The 17,570-nt window shown below is 44.1% G+C and overlaps 1 protein-coding gene across 1 annotated transcript; it reads right to left on the bottom strand.

Annotated features, from left to right (window-relative positions):
• Nucleotides 1-492: 492 nt before the first annotated feature.
• On the bottom strand, nucleotides 493-3,543 carry LOC123770930 (claw keratin). Its single transcript, XM_045763106.2, has 2 exons — nucleotides 3,445-3,543; nucleotides 493-1,481 (listed from the first exon to the last, which is right to left on the bottom strand). Exons 1-2 carry the CDS (start codon nucleotides 3,451-3,453, stop codon nucleotides 1,026-1,028), a joined length of 465 nt encoding a protein of 154 aa, XP_045619062.2. The 5' UTR covers nucleotides 3,454-3,543; the 3' UTR covers nucleotides 493-1,025.
• Nucleotides 3,544-17,570: the final 14,027 nt, after the last annotated feature.

The following is a 17,570-nucleotide window of genomic DNA, read 5'->3' as shown; positions in this document are numbered from 1 at the left end:
TTGTTTATATCCACCCAAATTCCTTCACATATATGTGTTTAACGGACTCTTGACACACTCCAGCGACCCCCCCCCCCCCGTCTGTCATCCGGTAATTTATCCCACGAATAAACTACTGAAATCAACACAGTCACATATGTACCCTGGTATAGACAAGTCAGAGGGGCGAATCAACCTACCGTGGCTTTGCGCCCTGGAAAGGCCACTCCAGACCAGGCCGACGCCAGAGCGCAAGTTCATAGTCTCCTGAGACTGATGGATGCCTACTACTACTACTATAGACAAGTCACATGTGTACATCCGAATAGTCACATGTACACCCGTATGGCCAGGCAGTCACACGTGTATTTCCGTGTAGACAATTCGCTATTATCAATAAAGTGTGAGGTTTAACAACGGGCAATATTGCAATTTGTAATATATTTCGTAGCGTAATCAGACGCTTAAAAAAACTGTTCAACATTTACTTGCCAGGGAAAAAACACACATTCATCCTCGGTATTTTTATTATAATAATTTATTCACTTACAATGTTCCTTACCCTCTACAAGGAAAGATCATAAGGTTGATACAATACTCAGCCACCAGCGTCTTGACGTGGAGTAAGACTATCTTTTGTCCATCTTACATAGAGTAGGACTATCTTTTATTTAGAAGGAAACTGTCCGGAGGACAAAATGCATTCTCGGATTTCAGGACAGGAAGGTTCCTAAGGATCTTAGTCCAGGAAGGATTAAGATGAGTCTTAAGTCTCGTAGTTCCGAACTCTACATGTGACTCTAAATGTGAGTCTTCAGGTCATGTAGAGTTCGTCGCTTGTACTGTTAAGGTCAACAGGAATATATTTTTTCCACGTGAAGTTCCCAGTTGTATACACGCACATAAAGTCTCTTTAAGAGTAACATTAGGTCCTCAACGGTATGAATATACGTTCAACCAAGTTGTCAGGTATAAAGATACCGTAAACTCCGCTGGGAATAATGGTAAACTCAGGTCAGCAGTATACAGTATTCAGCTCTTTGAATTTATCCGAAGTAAACACCGAAGCCAAGACCACCATAGGGATAATAGCCCCCGTAGCCCCCGTAGCCCCCATAGCCCCCATAGCCACCGTAGCCACCATAGCCACCATAGCCACCATAGCCCCCGTAGCCACCGTAGCCTCCGTAGCCTCGGTAGCCCCCGTAGCCGTAACCACCACGGTGGTGGTGGTGGCGCCGACCATAATGGCGACCAAATCTTCGACCCCAGGGGTCAGCGTCAGCAGCAGGGTCAGCATCGGCTTCAGCGTCTGGGTCTGCATCAGCGGCAGGATCAGGGTCTGCCAGGGCGAGGGGATCAGGTTCAGCCAGGGCGAGGGGATCCGGGTAGGCCAGGGCCACTGGTTCCGGACTAGCGAGGGCCAAGGGTACAGGGTCTGCTCTGCTAGGACCCAGCAGAAGGGCAGCCACGACCACCAGCGACTCCAACACCAACCAAAACTGTAACAGTTAAAAACAAACATTAAATAAGTTGATTCTCAGAAACAAATATCTTTTATTGCTCCTGCAAGAGTGGCTTTAGGAAACCAAATACAAGTGTATCTTCAGTATTTGTTGCACAAATAAAATTAAACATGAAAGTTCAACAAAGATTTAATATTTGATGAGATAAATTACGTAATCGTCCAAAATGAATGCTTGTTATTTTAAATACGCTTGTGTTCAGATGTCTTTACACCTTTGCAACCGGTATTTCGTGGGGTCCTTTGGGTCATGTAGGCCAAGAGGTGTGCACGATAAACAAGTCAAAGTTGTATGGATCTAACTCGCCCACAAATGTAAATTAGTTTATTAACGTGGGGCTGCTGTGGTCCAGATCTTGATTCTACTATTGCTGTCAGGAGATGGCTTGCTCAGAGCTATAGACTGGGCCACAGAGACGTTGATCCGCGGTAAGGCATGGTTAGGTAAGGCATTCACCCGCAGCATGGGTATGGGGGGGGGTCCACTACCACCCACAGTATGGGTATTGGGGACCCACTACCACCTGCAGCATGGGCGTGGGATACACTGCCTCCCACAGCATAGGCATAAGGTGCACGATTGATGATTCAAGCTAAAAAAAAAAACTACTTGGTTTTTGCCACACAGGTTCAACGCTTCCCGGTTCAAAACTACTCAATGGGGGATTTTGACCATTAGAAGTTTCTCCAGCTTCATCAGTTTACCCGGCTACTGTTAAGCTTCTCTCAAGCTCTGGAGAGTTACATAGGTCACCACAGAATCTTATACTGACCAGTCAGTAATTATTCTTTAGTCATGAATATAATCCAGGTCTAAAACTTGGTATATATATGAGAACTATATACTAGTTGTATATACTCTGAGAATATACCTCTCGGTATACCTATTCCTGAAAGTGAGGTACAGTTTGGGTGTCTTCTTCCCTTGCTTCTGTTGTCCTTAGTTCATAGTTCATAGTCCTCGGTTCTGTTGGACCGAGGACACTGATGGGTCGCCAAACAGGTTAATCTCATGTTCCTTTAACTATTTGCCCGTTCATTCTCACAATTGAGGACATTTCTTAACAAATTACATTCTTTGCTCCAAATATTTCAAACAAGTGCATGTCCAAAAACAAAAATCAAAAACAATTTTGTTCATTCTGAATGACAACTGAAAGCATTTTGTAAGAAATGGTAATGTTTTCTCACAGACATAATAACATAGTGAGGTACAGTTTGGGTGTCTTCTTCCCTTGCTTCTGTTGTCCTTAGTTCATAGTTCATAGTCCTCGGTTCTGTTGGACCGAGGACACTGTGATGGGTCGCCAAACAGGTTAATCTCATGTTCCTTTAACTATTTGCCCGTTCATTCTCACAATTGAGGACATTTCTTAACAAATTACATTCTTTGCTCCAAATATTTCAAACAAGTGCATGTCCAAAAACAAAAATCAAAAACAATTTTGTTCATTCTGAATGACAACTGAAAGCATTTTGTAAGAAATGGTAATGTTTTCTCACAGACATAATAACATAGGATGAAAACCTGCACTTGTGTATTTGTGAATTATGTTAAGAATTTAAACAAGTCTTTCGCACTCTCCTGAGTGCTTTCTCAAGTGGACCAGACGTTGAGAAGTAAGTCTCGTCCTTTTCACACACTCAGCTCTTGACAAAGCACTCAGGAGAGTGCGAAAGACTTGGTGTAAATTCTTAACATAAATTCCACAAATACACAAGAGTGGGTTTTTTACCCTACACTATTTTGTGATCCAATGCAGACTAAATTGGTTTCTTTTTTAACATTTAGTCTTCGATTCAAGAATCTAATTGAAGGAATCTGACGAGGAAGCGGGCGTATTCTACTCTATAACCTCTTTGGGTCCGCGTCTGCCCCGGAGTGGGGGCCGTGACATGCAAAGGTAGCTTCTGAGGGAGGTCCTGCAGGGTATACTCACGACCTTCATGGTGCCTGCAGGAGGGAAGGAGGGAAGACTGCAGGAGAGGTGACTGTGACTGTTTCGCGGGGTGACTGGTGAGGCAAGGCGTGCCTCCCAGTTATATATATACCCGAGCACCCCAATGATGTCCCCAGGATCCCTCCTCCATACCTAGCCTCCCTACTACCACCTTCCCCGCCCCACACACACACACACACACACACACACACACACACACACACACACACACACACACACACACACACACACACACACACACACCCTTGATTGAATAGATAAACATGCAAATTGGTAGGATATGTTTAGTAACACAAATTGCAAAATAAAATAATAATAATATTACAGATGCTACTATCTCTACCATTGTTACTACTACTACTACTTATACCTCGGCTGGTTCTACATCTACCACTACTACCACCGCTAATTATATTATTAATAATGGTATTGTTCAAACCTTTGTCGGGAATAAATGATACTTAGTATTATGGGTACAGAAACAACAGTCAGTAGTGGTGGTGGTGGTGGTAGTTGTGGTAGTAGTAGCAGTAGTAGTAGTAGTAGTAGTAGTAGTAGTAGTAGTAGTAGTAGTAGTAGTAGTAGTAGTAGTAGTAGTAGTAGCAGTAGTAGTAGTATCATCAGCTGCAGTATTTCGTAGGCTGTATCAGTTGAAGTAATATAGCAGAACCAACAGTGATCTTGCATTTTGCATGGTTAATGCTGCCTGTGTGTTGACCCTTAAGCCTTGATAGATGAGCATCAGCACCTAAAAGGCTGGTAAGGGTCGGGGGGAATGGAAGGGGGAAGAGGGAGGGGGAGAGAAGAAGGAGGGGAGGGGGAGAGAAGAGGGAGCGGAAGGGAGGGGGAGAGAGAGAAGAGGGAGGGGAGGAGGGGAAGGGTGATAGCCGAGAGGAAACCAAACTCGTTTGGGAAGAGGTGGGTTTAGGGGGTTCGGATAAGGATGGGAATGATGGGGGGTGGAGGGGAGGGGAGGTGGAACAGGTACAAAAGGAGAGAGGGGAGGCGAAGGATAGTGTTGTGGGGGGGAGGGGGGGAGGATTTTGGGTTGCATTGTTACTGTCAACCGGTGTTGGAGGTAGAGAGGATGCAGCAAGAGGAGGAGGAGGAGGAGGCAGAGATGGTAGGAGGGAAGACCGCACGAGGATGAGAGAAGGTTAAGATGGCAGGTGAGAGAATGTAATGGTAGAAGGAGCAGGAGGGAAAGACGGTATAGTAGAAAGAAATAAGACGACAGAAGAATGAGGAGTGAGAGAGAAGAGAGGAGTGAGAGAGAAGAGAGGAGTGAGAGAGAAGAGAGGAGAGAGAAGATCAAGTATGCACTGTAGAGAAAGGACAGGGGAGATGGGGCGATATTCATGTGAACTTGTCTGCTACTTGGTATGTCTGCCGGCATATCTGCAACTGGGAATAAACGTATATACATCCTACACTGCAGCAGGGGGCGTTGACCCACCAGGACCTTGCCCTTGCAGGTTATACAGAGTTACTTCGGTAGTGGCGGTGGCGGAAGTGGTTACCATGAGGTTACTTGAGGTGCTTCCGGGGCTTAGCGTCCCCGCGGCCCGGTCGTCGACCAGGCCTCCTCGGTCGTGGTAGTGTTAAAGAGGTGGTAAATCTCTTTGTTTTACCAACACATTAATTGCTCTGAAATGGGTCGTTTCGCAATAGCAAAATTGGTTACTGAGATGCCTCCATAAACCACAAGCATATATACCAACAGCGATATACTCTACAGTCGACTATAGCATAGGTTCGAACCCTCAGCAAGGCTCCCGTTGGATTTGTTCATTGATATATGACGTTAATGTGATTTCTCTATGTGTTGTGATATTGGTGGTAGTGGAACCTCATTTCCAGACGTCACTTTAAACGAAGGCCTGTCATTAATACAGTCTAACAGACCTGGGTCTGTTAGATCACCTAACAGATCACGCCAGAAATGGGGATGCCCAAATTCCCTCTGTTACAACTAAAGTTCGTGTACAACATGGGGGCTCCACATGGCCTCCTGTGACTACAACAGAGCACGAGAAACAGAAAGAGTTCATTAAACACCATACTAATAATATGAGCAGCGATCAAGGAACTCCTACTTTACCCCCTGCACCACGACATGTTATACAACCTGGGGATTCTGGTTGTACAGAAGTTATATAGAATATATATATATATATAGAATTGTATACAAGTTCGTCAGCTTCTGGTGAAGCTAACGAACTGCTTCACCTACTCTAGCGTGGATCTGGGGTTATATGTTAAACATGGACTGGCTGCAGTAGAAGCTTCAAGCCTTCTAGCTGTGCATTCAGTGGAATCCCAGGTTGTATAACTTATATCATGTCGTGGCGCAGGGGTAACATGCTCGGCTGGGAGTTCTTTGATCGCGGGTTCGAATCACCTCATTGCTCAAGTTGATATATATATATATATATATATCTCACATTAGTGTGATATCTTTGTGAATATTAATAATAATGATCATTATTTGGATAAGGATAATAGATAAGGAAGAAAGACGTATAATATATATAAACGTAATAATATATATAAAAGGATAATAGATAAGGAAGAAAGACGTTAGCGTGAAAAACGCAATATGGTATACAATTCGCGTTTTCTGTGATGGGCGGCCATTGCCCCGTGCCCAACAGTTTCCACTGTCAAGGCCAACAGGCTGCCCCTTTACTCTCTCGCGGGCGCTCACCCTGCGCTGGGAAGTCCCAGCGTAGCGGTCGCGCGCGCGTAACAGCCGTTGGCGATGTACCCAGTGATGGGTATTTCAGCTCCGGAACTAGATACCCGTCCCACACTGGGATGAGTATCAGTCTAAGATGCCCCCCCCCCCCATTCAACAGGTGAGTTACCAACAATGAATGTCACCGGATTCATAGTACATCTAGTACATAACATCACTGCATTCAGAGATGAGTACGAGGGGTCCCAAAGTCATACCCACCACTCAGGAATGCTACCAAGAATCCAGGACGCCCTCTCTCACTCAGGGATGGTGAGTACCAAGAGTCCAGGACTCAGGATGGTGAGTACCAAGAGTCCAGGACTCAGGGATGGTGAGTACGAAGAGTCCAGGACTCAGGGATGGTGAGTACCAAGATTCCAGGACTTAGGGATGGTGAGTACCAAGATTCCAGGACTCAGGGATGGTGAGTACCAAGAGTCCAGGACGAAGAGACAGGAACCTTCCAGAGGGAAGGGGATCCTGGTGATGGTATCAGGTCTGCCAGGCTGTGATGGCCATTGCTGGAAATCTTTACAAATTAAACACAGGCCACAAACCAGCCAAGGACAATGGAAACAGGTTGATAGCCGGACGACCTTCACGTCACTTTTTCCCGCCTTTTCCCCCCGCCTCCCGCCATCTTTCCCCACGCTCCGCCACCCCCTCCTTCTCTGTTCTTCTCTTCCCTTTCTTTCTTGCCTCCTGGCTCCTTTGTCAAGCACAAGGCGTGGGAGGGGGTCAGGGGGGAGATGGGGCGGTGGAATGATTGGGTCATTTGCACAGTGACGACCAGTTACATGCCCCATCATGCCAACAACCCGGCAACATACGACCCATTGTGCCAACAGCATGGGGCACGCTGTTGGCACAATGGGTCGTATGTTGCCGGGTCGGGACGAGCGATCTTCCAGGCTGCTCGTTCAAGGGTACGGTCACATCGTGAGACGAGCGTCTCGATCGCAGCTCAGTTATTACGTTAGAATTGTATGTATAGGTTGTTTTAGGTTAGATATGTTGGGTAGTGCTACGTTATTGTTATAAACTCTGGCACTCCTGGCACTCTGCCCAAGGGACTCCCGCTTATCCTACGTTGGTTTTAAGTTTTGTATAACACTTGTCATGTTATTCATGAACACAGTTGGCCGCTAACTGTTCGGACAAGAACAATGTTAAAATGTTTCTCTCGCTGCCTTGCATGTCAAGTACCTCCCAGACCTGGACACCAGAGGTCTGCTCTCTTGAATTCCCTGAGGTGGTGTAGCTGCTTTCCGGCAACACCCTACGAGTCGCTGGCTCCAGATACGACTCGGCATCATGAGTTACGACTCACTATCATAAGTTACGACTCACTATCATAAGTTACGACTCGCCATCACGAGGTACGACTCGCCATCACGAGTTGGTGAAGCAGCTCATCTGGTACCAAGCATCTGTGAGGCAGATAGATGCTTGGCAACCCACAGTCCCTCCCACCCTCCCCTGGGAGGCGAGGGACGGACTCTTGAGGGACCACAGGGAACCTGCTGGAAGACCATCTACGCCCAGGCACGCCCTGGGTGTAGATAGGACATCTACACCCATAAGGCGTCAAAGGTCCTGTCAACTCTGGAAAGTCGCGGCTGAACGGGAGAATGGCGATGGTTCCTATAGTTCAGCGGTCTACGCTCTCGACATACAACTAGATGGCTCAATCCCCGGGCGAATTTGAAATGATTGGGCACTTTTCGAAACACCTGATGCCTCTGTTCATCTTATACAGCAGTTGGGTAACTGTTGAGGGCATCCATGGGCAGGGGGAAGGCCAGTAATTGACACATTAGGAGGCGTACTAAGGCTTACTTGAAGAACTAAGACTTATCAGCTCGATATAAGTCTTAGTGCACACTTCCTGTTCTCGATAGTTGAATTATATTCCAGTCTTGTCTAGAACCTCGGGTTCCAGGGGGGGGGGGGTTCCCACAGCCTGGAACTCAAAGTCAGGCGGAGTTCCAGGCAGCGGCGAGTGATGGTGTTAATGCTCAAACATTTACTCACCTAATTGTGGTCCAACTACTTGGGCTGGACGGTAGAGCGACGGTCTCGCTTCATACAGGTCGGTGCTCAATCCCCGACCGTCCAAGTGGTTGGGCACCATTCCTTTCCCCCGTCCCATCCCAAATCATTATCCTGACCCCTTCCAAGTGCTATTAGTAATAGCTTAGCGCTTTCCCCCTGATAATTCCCTTCTTTTCCTCACCTAGTTGTGTTTGCGGGGGTTGAGCTCTGGCTCTTTGGTCCCGCCTCTCAACCGTCAATCAACTGGTGTACAGATTCATGAGCTTCTCGAGCTATATCATATCTACATTTGAAACTGTGTATGGAGTCAGCCTCCACCACATCACTTCCCGTGTTAGTGCTTCGTTAATTATGTCTTGATGTAAAATGTTTCTTAGACTAGGACAATTTGGTTCAGTACGGCTCATTAACGCAATGGGGAACTTAAAGGAAAGTTGGAAAGGAAGCAATCTATTAAATAGTCCGCTTGCTTAGACAAACATGTTTTTCAACCTTTGATCAAACCTGTGAACATAGGCTGTCCCGCACACCGTCGACACAGCACATCAGGTGTTTATAAGTATGGCGCGATATAACACATGAAAGCTGTTGGGAACAAAATAATATAGTACAGCAGGTGTTGATCACTCTTTCAGAGGTCACAAGTAAGAATTTCGATAAAAAGATAAAGCAATAACTGCACGCTTTTAAAAACCAACAAAATAAGAATAACGATAACTGGGAAAGAGTCAGGCAGTAGATACAGGCTTTTAAAGGTCAACAAATAAGAATATTCATCAAAGAAGAAGACTCGGACATCAAGTACATCATTCCAAAGACGGGAAAGGAAGAATGTGGAGTACCAAGACCGTGAAGGGAAGTTTCAACGCGCAGTTGAGAATGTTGACCAAGATCTCCAAAGTAAACACTTCACGTTGCTGAGGTTGGTGGAGTGTTTACTATGGGGGGAAGGGGGGGGGGGGGAACTTACGCACGGGGGAGTACGTTAATTCATTTGGATTTATGAATGAATAGATAATCTGATATGGAATGAGGGCATGTTTGTGAATGGGTATATGGTCGTGAATGAGTACGTATTTGAATGTTTTTGTGAATGGGAATGTGTTTGTGAATTTGTCAATGAGTGTGTGTTAATGAGAATGTGTTTGAATGAGTGCTGGGTTGAGCGTCAGTCCCTGGGCCCCTAACCTTTCCAGGTCAGTTAATATAATAACACTTTTTTCCGCGTGTTCATTGTTATTTTATACTTATTGAACATCCAGTTTCCAGCCGTGACCTCTTGTGCTACGGTTTCCCATCTTGTCCACGACTTCTCAGTCGACTACGTCAGATCCTGTTAACATTATGCTCGTTGTTATCATAACTATCCTCTTCGGGTGGCTATGGCAGCACAATACTCCAGTTCACGCATGCAAAGGTATACGCCAAGATTGCAACCGCACATGTTTCATACAGGTGTGGGTGGATCATGGGTACGTGTGGGTGGATCATGGGTACGTGTGGGTGGAGCATGGGTACGTGTGGGTGGATCATGGGTACGTGTGGGTGGAGCATGGGTACGTGTAAGGTACAGCTGTAGGCTTAACATGGGTACGTGTTGTGTACGTACATATAATGGAGGAGTATATGTAAGGGTTAGGAATTGGAATGAGGTTTGTATGGTTGTGGGGCAAGACCCAGGTGTGTACAGGACCCAGGTGTGGACAGGACCCAGGTGTGGACAGGACCCAGGTGTGGACAGGACCCAGGTATGTACAGGACCCATGTGTGGACAGGAGGAGAGGCCAAGCACACACCCTCGACAGAACTGGTTGAAGGCGGATCAAAGAGCTGCTGTTGCTACCTCCACAGACACCCCCTGGGGCCGCTCTCCCCCCCCCCCCCCCCCTCCCCCACAGCCTACAGCTCTTAGGTGTCGCATAGTTCCTCTGGTGTACACAGAGCCAGTATCAAGGAACACAGAGCTAGTATCAAGGAACACAGAGCTAGTATCAAGGAACACAGAGCCAGTATCAAGGAACACAGAGCTAGTATCAAGGAACACAGAGCTAGTATCAAGGAACACAGAGCCAGTATCAAGGAACACAGAGCTAGTATCAAGGAACACAGAGCCAGTATCAAGGAACACAGAGCCAGTATCAAGGAACACAGCCAGTATCAAGGAACACAGAGCCAGTATCAAGATACACAGAGCCAGTATCAAGGAACATAGAGCCAGTATCAAGAAACACAGAGGCAGTATCAAGGAACACAGAGCCAGTATAAAAAACACAGAGCCAGTATCAAGGAACACAGAGCCAGTATAAAAAAACACAGAGCCAGTATCAAGGAACACAGAGCCAGTATAAAAAAACACAGAGCCAGTATCAAGGAACACAGAGCTAGTATCAAGGAACACAGAGCTAGTATCAAGGAACACAGAGCCAATGAGATACGGAGTCAGTATCAAGCTATTTAAAGCCAACAAATAAATTTAAGAGCCATTGATAATTAAATGTTACATCACACTATTTCAAGTCCGAACGCCTTCAGAATCCTAGCAACCACATGACGTACACACTGCGTAGTAACAATGTGTTATTACAACGTAAAAACTGAACGTTTTTGCAGCGTAAAAATAACATTAGCTGGGAAGGTGAAGGAGTCCAGCAAACACGTCGTAGGAGCCTTCCTGCGCCATCTGTTGGGAGCCGTGACAAGGTTCCTCAAGGTGAAGTTCCTCAGTGTGTGTGGTGGAGACGCACCTCTTAGCGACTGGACAATCCGTAAAAAAAATGCAATGGTTTTGCCCAGCCAGAATTGTTTCGAACCTAAGCAACCAGCCCGACACCTCTCGTGGCCGAGGCTCAGGACGTCTAGAAGACGGCAGCTTTATTTGAATAACACTCACAGTTTTGAAGGATTGGTCATGGCATTAAGAATGGGGTGTACTAGGTGAGAGTAAGATCAGATCCCCTCTAGTCTGGGGTGAAGCCAGACGGGTCCACACACGCGGACTCGTCCTTGACCTGTCTGATTGGCAATATATATATATATATATATATATATATATATATATATATATATATATATATATACATATATATATATATATATATATATATATATATATATATATATATATATATAGAAATATCAGTGAGAAAAGCAGTAGAATAAATGGTGAGGATTCGAACCTGCACCCTGAGTATGTCCAAGTATACGCCCTGAAGCAGTCTTTCTTGTAGTCATGTTATTGAATATGACAAAGAGTGAAATCAAGGATTCTATCACGAATCCTCTATATTTCTTATCTTCACTCGAGAAGGAAGTAGAAAAAATAACTCTGCAGAGTTCTTTTTCATAGTTGTATTATCGCCTGATACAAAGAGATGCGTTTCTTTGATCCTGACAACATATTCAGAGCAGAGTGGAAGTGGGTGAGAGAAGTGAGGAAGCGGCACATGCCATACCTGGCTTCACATGGGGCTGTGTGCTGGATGTGCAGTCTTGGTCTTGAAGGTGGTAGCATGTTGACCAGACCACACACTAGAAGGTGATGGGAAGACGACGTTTCGGTCCGTCCTGGACCATTCTCTAGTCAATTGAGAATGGTCCAGGATGGACCGAAACGTCGTCGTCCCTTCACCTTCTAAGTGTGTGGTCTGGTCAATATACTTTAGCCACGTTATTGTGACTCGTCGCCTGCATGTGGTAGCATGTAACTGGCTTTTGGTAGTTGGTTGAGTTCGTTTGATATGAAGTACTTTGCAGATCTCTAATCTTCTACTGTCCAAACCTTGCAACAAGAACACTTATGTGGCAACATCCATCTCGCCACAAATGTCATAGCATTAATGCAGACACTCCAAGATTAAGGTCGTCGGATACTTACCAACCGGGTGCCACTCATGTAGGAATACTAGGGAATGACATTGCAGATGAAACTGCAAAACTTGCAATTAAGAGAGGAAATGTAGACATTTACATAACACAGAGTCTAGCATAGATTAAGATAATAATTAAGAGATAGAACACTGCAGATAGCGTTACAGTGACCACAGTGACCACAACACAGCAGTTGCAATATCAGGACCTGCGGGTTGGTACAAGAATTCTACCAACTACGAACTACTTATTTTGATAAAATGGAACAACAGAAGTAAAACAACTTCTGTAAAACAACAGAAGTCCACTTACACCCCATCAGCCTTGGATACCGATATGTATATGGAAAATAGACTTACAGGTTCCAGAAGATGAGAGGAAATGCCAGCACTGTGGAGAAATGCCCGACACACCACTGGAACAGTATCTAATACAGTGCACAGTTACTAACTAAATAAGACTGCAACAGAGATTTAGCAGAACAGATAAAAATTGTTAGACACTGAAGCAAGCATACAAGCCATAAATACTCATATACACCGCCTAAGTTAAACAGAAACGAGCAAAACTTAGTGGGTCAGCCAGAGGCTTGGGGCCCGCGCAGGGATATCCCTGCAAAAAGCGTTTTACCGTCGCTGAATCTGTCGATAATTTCAGTGGTGTTTGACAGGAAGACAGGAGACTTAGGAAAGACATGATTACCATGTACAAAATACTCGGGGGGGGGGGGGGGGAAATGACAGGATAAAGACAGACTACTTAACACGGGTTGTACTCGAACAAGAGTACACAGGTGGAAACTGAGTACCCAATTTAGCCATAGAGACATTAGTAAGAATTTTTCAGTGTCAGGGTAGTTAACAAATGGAATGCATTAGGAAGTGATGTGGTGAAGGCTGACTCCATACACAGTTTGAAATGTATGTATGATAGAGCCCAATAGGCTCAGAATATGTACATCAGTTGATTAACTGTTGAGAAGCGGGACCAAAGAGCTAGAGCTCAACCCCCGCAGGTACAACTAGGTGAGTACGGAATACATTAAATATTCTGCATTATCCACGCTGAATACATCAAATATTCTATATTATACACCTGGAATACATCGCATTCTTCATTATACGAAGGGAATACATTACATATTCTACATTATACAAAGGGAATACATGAAATATTCTCCATTATACACACGGAATACAACACATATTCTACATTATACACCGGGAATACATCACACATTGTACAGAGAACAGATCATTATAAACATATAGTGTTCACCACACAGCGTTGAAGAACGATGCAATCAGAGACATGGTACAATCAGATTGTTCCGCGCTCCTAAAGGAACGAGGAACACTGGGTACACTCTGATTGTCACAATAAGAACAATTAGTGTGTGTACCCAGTAACACACTTGACTACCCAGTGTGACGTGTAGCGTCACACTGGGTACAATCAGCGTGTTCATCGCTTCACACTGGGTACAATCAGTGTGTTCATCGCTTCACATTGGGTACAATCAGCGTGTTCATCGCTTCACATTGGGTACAATCAGTGTGTTCATCGCTTCACAGTGGGTACAATCAGCGTGTTCATCGCTTCACACTGGGGTACAATCAGTGTGTTCATCGCTTCACAGTGGGTACAATCAGTGTGTTCATCGCTTCACACTGGGGTACAATCAATGTGTTCATCGCTACACACTGAGTACAATCAGTGTGTTCAATGCCAGAAACGTCACACTCAGTATAACTACCATCCACACTGATGTCAACAACTATATGATATGTTCACCTTGAGTCAATTATCTACTCTCTATCACTCTCATAAAAACTTGAGCAGTAGCGGCTGCTTTAACAATTGTGCTTGTCACTGTCTTTGTCGATGTTGTTGCTGCTGAAGTCAAAGACGGTATTTAGATTATTTATTCAGGTAAAGGTACATACATTGAGTTACATACATAATGTTGGGTTTAAGGATAGAGATAGTACATACAATACCTAAAGTCACTACCCTGGAAACACAAACCGAAACTGTCTCTATTTTCCGCTTGTTACAACTTGTAATAAAGTTGTTACATCTTGGCTTAACGTGTTTATGACGTATTAGAACGTTGTTACAACTTGCTATATTGGTTGTTATAACTGGTTAGGAGGTGTTCAAACTTGTTCGAACGTTGTACCAACGTCGTAGTTTCGGTGTGTGTTTGGCGGGTAGTACGCATAGCGTTTCGGGCGAATCGGATAAGCCGTATTTGTTGTGGTTGTTGGTTAGTGTGTACTCACCTAACTCGCCTAATTACTTGCACAGTACTCACCTAGTTGTGTTTGCAGGGGTTGAGCTCTGGCTCTTTGGTCCCGCCTCTCAACTGTCAATCAACAGGTGTACAGATTCCTGAGCCTACTGGGCTCTATCATATCTACACTTGAAACTGTGTATGGAGTCAGCCTCCACCACATCACTTCCTAGTGCATTCCATTAGGAAGTTTTCCATCACAGTGTTGTAGTGCTAGTAATTGTAGTTCATTGTGTACGTCGTAGTTTATGTGGTTGAAACAGCAGTAGAGGAATACACAACTGCGAATGAACATTTTAAATCATGTGTTGTGAACATGATTATTTTATGGATTTTTTTTTGTTAGTCCGTTAGAGATCTGTGTCCTTACGCTGAAGAGGGAAGTTGACGAACGCCAGGAAGTGTTCAGTTGTTGTAGAGTCATGGTGTAAAGTCGACTCAATCTCCAAGGAAATTTGAAATATCAGGGGCGAATCTTCTAGCACTGTATTGCCCCTCCCTGTCATATAATGCCTTATTGCAGGGATATGGTTAGACCTCTCACCGCTAGATGTCACTAGTCTCCTCTAGTTCCCTAGTTGGCGTTATTGAGCCATTAAGTCTTATACTTATCATATCTTTGCGCTATCTGAACTGGTACTGAAAGAGTATATCATACTCGTGTTCAAATCTTAAGGTCGTTGTTCACCTGCCTGTTCAGCAAAGGGCAGTAAAAGTTTCACCAAAAGCGAAGGTAACATTTTACCGCCCATCCCATGGCCAATCACATTGCCAGTTCAGCTGGAGAACTGACCAATCAATTACGTTTAATGTCAGCTGATACATATTAACAAACCTGGCATTAAGGGTATACGAGGCGTTTAATAACACCTTACCTTGAGATGATTTGATTTCGGGGCTTAGCGTCGCCGTGGCCCAGTCGTCGACCAGGCCTCCGCCAGGTCGACATCTGGTCGACATGAACACATCTCTCGCCCGAAATCGAGGTAAGTGTGCCAGTGTACTCATCCAATCCCCTGTTTTGTCCAGACACAATACTTAAACCAGATTCCTAAATGACTGTTGCGAGTCTCATTGTTCCAATTGACTGAATCATTTATATATACCACGCTATTGTGATTTCTTTGCGTATAATAATATTATATATATATTTATATATATATAACGATACAATTGATAGGTGTAACATTGGAAAAATCGTAAACATTGTACATCACATGAAGCCACTAATAATACAGTACCCTGGAGGCGGAACCCGAGAGCCGTGTCCCATCCCCCGCAAGTACAACTAGGTCTACGTGATTTAAACCTCTTATTGCTGAAAGACAGAAGAGTTAGGGGAGACATGACTACCACATACAAAATTGTCAGAGGAATTAATGGAAGAGATAAATCAGACTATTTAACACGGGTGGAACTCGTACAAAGGTACACAGGTGGAAACTCAGTACCCATAGTGACGATCATCAATAGCCACGAATTCGTACGTTCTTAGCTTTTAAATAGTAGTATACTGACTAGTAAGGAATTATTTTATTATAAATGAAGCTAAAAAGCAAACTTAAATATTCCTAGGCCTAGTATAGCACACATGTGTACTATATTAGGACTCGGATATCGTGTATTAGGCCTAGGGAAGTTAGTTTAGTTTTTCAAAGCAACACAAAAAAAATTCCTGTTTGTTCAACTCAATAGTTCAAATTTCAACTTTCTAATTTCGTTGTAGGTCGGTATATATACTATGGTCCTTATCGTTACTGTAATAAGTACTACCAAAACAGGAGGATGGGTGCCAAATGAGCCATAGATATATTAGAAAGAAATTTTTCAGTGTCAGAATAGTTAACAAATGGAATGCACTAGGCAGTGATGTGGTGGAGGCTGACCCCATACACAGCTTCAAATGTAGTAATGATAGAGCCCAATAGGCTCAGGAACCTGTACACCTGTTGATAGATGGTTGAAAGGCGGGATAAATAAGCCGAGGCTCAACCCCTGCACGCACAATTAGATGAGTACAATTAGGCGAGTAGACACTTAAGCTGCTATACCAGTTGTGTGGTAAACTGGGCACTCCTTATGACGCTCCGACCTGCTGCTACTGGCTCCAGCAGCTTAGTCCAGTTTATCTTTTACAACTTAAGACCTTTGTGTTGTCTACTTCCGTGTTGCATCTTGCTCCTTCAAGCTGAGTTGATTTTGTTACGTTTTTTTATATCTCAAGGTTATTCCAAGCTGCAACTTTTCTCCTTCTAGATTAGACTAGATCCTTGTTGCACAGTTTCCTATTTTAGTTCATTCTAGTTTCTCCTGAGTAATTTCTTCTCTAGTTCTTTTTTGCTTTTATTTTTCTGTTCCTTCTAGATTCTTCTAGTTTTTTCATTCTTCCTATTTTAGTTCATTCTAGTTTCCTATTTTAGTTCATTCTAGTTTCCTATTTTAGTTCATTTTAGTTTCTCCTGAGTAATTTCTTCTCTAGTTCTTTCTTGCTTTTATTTTTCTGTTCCTTGTAGATTCTTCTAGTTGATACTAGTTTATTAAATGTTCTAGTTTGCTCCAGCTCCTTCTAGTTTAGTTAACCTTCTAGTTTATCTCATACTAGTTTTGCTCCAAATTGCTGGTTTATTTAATTTTTAATAATATATTTTTTTAGTTTCTCTGCCCAATTATTGCAGTTGTTATCTCCATTTTATTTAATATATTCCAGTTCCATTTCTTCCTCTATCACATATTTTCTTATAGTGTAGTTCATTCTACTTCTCAGTTACTTCTAGCTCTTACATCATCTAAGTTCCTTCTTCTTCTTCTGCCTCACACAGTTGCCTCACACACACAGGAATTGACAGGGTGGACAAAGACAAACTCATTAGCACGGGCGGAACACGAACAAGGGGACACAGGTGGAAGCTGAGTACCCAAATGAGCCACAGAGACATTAGAAAAAACTTTTTCAGTGTCAGAGTAGTTAGTAAATGGAATGCATTAGGCAATGATGTTGGTGGAGGCTGACTCCATACACAGTTTCAAATGTAGATATGATAGAGCCCAGTAGGCTCAGGAATCTGCACACCAGTTGATTGACAGTTGAGAGGCGGGACCAAAGAGCCAAAGGTCAACCCCCGCAAGCACAACTAGGTGAGTACAGTC

This window comes from Procambarus clarkii, chromosome 56 (assembly GCF_040958095.1).
Source record: "Procambarus clarkii isolate CNS0578487 chromosome 56, FALCON_Pclarkii_2.0, whole genome shotgun sequence".
NCBI classification, from domain to species: domain Eukaryota; kingdom Metazoa; phylum Arthropoda; class Malacostraca; order Decapoda; family Cambaridae; genus Procambarus; species Procambarus clarkii.
Note: the sequence above shows the minus strand (reverse complement) of the source record. Positions and strands in the feature narration are given on the sequence as shown.